Source organism: Octopus bimaculoides, chromosome 1 (genome assembly GCF_001194135.2).
Source record: "Octopus bimaculoides isolate UCB-OBI-ISO-001 chromosome 1, ASM119413v2, whole genome shotgun sequence".
Lineage (NCBI taxonomy): Eukaryota > Metazoa > Mollusca > Cephalopoda > Octopoda > Octopodidae > Octopus > Octopus bimaculoides.
This window is the reverse complement of record NC_068981.1, coordinates 3,939,007-3,941,244: the sequence shown is the minus strand read 5'-3', so window position 1 is coordinate 3,941,244 and position 2,238 is coordinate 3,939,007. Positions and strand designations below refer to the sequence as shown.

The following is a 2,238-nucleotide window of genomic DNA, read 5'->3' as shown; positions in this document are numbered from 1 at the left end:
AGGGAGAGAGAGGGAGAGGGTGAGCGAGGAGGAGAGAGAGGAGGGAGAAAGAGAGGGAGAGAGAGTGAGGCGGGAGAGAGGGAGAGAGAGAGGTAGAGAGACAGAGAAGGGAGAGAGGGAGAGAGAGAGAGTGGGAGAGAGTGTGTTGACATTATTGTAAGAGTTTAAATGCAATCAAACTGTGTGGGCAATACAGCCATGGTTGATTGTGTTCTTGAGCCAGTATTCATGTTGCCCCAGTCCACTCAGCCGTAAATGGGTCACCCTGTGATGGACAGGTGCCCCATTCAGAGGCAGTGTTGTGATCTCAGTCAGTTATACAGCCTGGGAACCGGGTAACCAGGCCTATGGTAACCCACCACTTGGAAGCCATAATGTCCAGGCAACCTACACATGCATATATGTGCATTCACACATACACACACATGCACACACACACATGCATGCACACAACACACACCACTATACTTTGGTTGATTTCTTATTGAGCTTTCATAACTGCAGCAATGATCCTGAATGCTGTTTTGGACCATCAGTGCCACATGTTTACCACATGTGCAGTGACACAGGAATGCCAGATGTTGCAGAATGTTCAGCTGAATGCAGTAACAGACATTGTAAGTAGACCTTTGAGTTTTGTATCAATTGGATATATATTGCACGGGGACTTGTGACTGAGGTCCATATGGCCCTTAAGGAATCCACACAAGATTTTGTTGTTAAAATTTATGAGCACTAAATTAGTTAAAGACCCCCTTCAATCGTGAATGACCATAGGATGGCACTTAGAAAGTTATCTGCCAAGGCAAGGTTGTTTTATGGAAGACCAGTAGTCACCCATGCGTACCAGCCACCCCTCTCCATGCCACCAATGTTTTCCAAGGGAAAGGCAAAGGGGCCGATACTGTTTGGCACCAGTGACGTCACAAGTCATTTCTACAGCTGAATGAATTGGAACAATGTGAAATAAAGTGTCTGGCTCAAGAACATGATACACAGCCCAGTCTGGGATTTGAACTCACTACCTCATGATTGTGAATCTGATGCTCTAACCACTGAGCCATACACCTTCACATAATAAACTGGTTATATTTCTACAGTACACAAAATATTTGAGCAATCTTTTATACAATTCCTAATAATATTTAGTAGTAAAAATTCAATAGGGTTCTTTCATCATCATCATCATCATCATCATCATCATCGTTTAACGTCTGCTTTCCATGTTGGTATGGGTTGGATGATTTGACTGAGGACTGGTGCAACCAGATGGCTGCACCAGGCTCCAATCTGATTTGGCAGAGTTTTTACAGCTGGATGCCCTTCCTAACGCCAACCACTCCGAGAGTGTAGTGGGTACTTTTACGTGCCACCAGCACGAAGGCCAGTCAGGCGGAACTGGCAACGGCCACGCTCAAGATGGTGTATTTTATGTGCCACCTGCACAGGAGCCAGTCCAGTGGGGGAGCCAGTCCAGAGGGTCCAGTAGAATAAAACAGGAACCAAAGGGGTCCATAACTAAAAAAATAGTTGAGAACCCTGGATTTATACATATTTCACAACCCTAACCCTAACCCTAACCCCCACCTCCATTCTCGTATATACATCACTAATTAAGACATGGTTTGACTGCCCCCACCCCCACCCACCAGTTGGTATGCCTTTGATCATAGATCTGCTTTAGCTGGGTCAGCCCAGGGTTAAACAACATCTGAGTAGGAAATGGAGAAAATTGAAAAATTGAAGAAGGAATATATTCCTAAATGTTATTTATTCTATTTGCAGGCTTTGGATGTTTTAATGGAACAACTTGTGGCCTCGTTGAGTGAAGATCTCAAAGACCTGGATGATTATCAGACTGGATCCATGCTATGAATTCCAGCAGCTCATGAGATGTATATATTAGACAATGAAATCCATTTATTAACCCTCTGCCTCTCCTGTGTATCACATGTGGTACAAAGGATATATTTCCCTGGCATCCAAGCAGCATCATATGAAACACATTTCCAATTATTTTTTTCTTTTTCAACCTCCGTAGTAACTTTGGGCTTACGAAAGGAAAGCTTTGTATTACGCACAGCATTTCAAATAGGCCTACCTACCAAAACTCTGAAAACGAGCATGGACGTTTAAGATGAAATTTGCTTGGACAGGCAAATGGTTCAATCAAGAACCTGTTTATCTATTTGTCTGTCTGTCTATCTATCTGTCTATCTATCTATCTATCTATCTATC

The 2,238-nt window shown here is 43.4% G+C and overlaps 1 protein-coding gene across 1 annotated transcript in view; it reads left to right on the top strand.

Annotated features, from left to right (window-relative positions):
* Positions 1-2,225, top strand: part of LOC106870634 (uncharacterized) — a 22,886-nt gene extending 20,661 nt beyond the window's left edge. Inside the window, exons 7-8 of the mRNA XM_014916775.2 lie at positions 505-617; positions 1,786-2,225. Coding sequence (XP_014772261.1) covers positions 505-617; positions 1,786-1,875 — 203 coding nt within the window. The 3' untranslated portion in view covers positions 1,876-2,225. The remainder of the gene's footprint in view (positions 1-504; positions 618-1,785) is intronic.
* Positions 2,226-2,238: the final 13 nt, after the last annotated feature.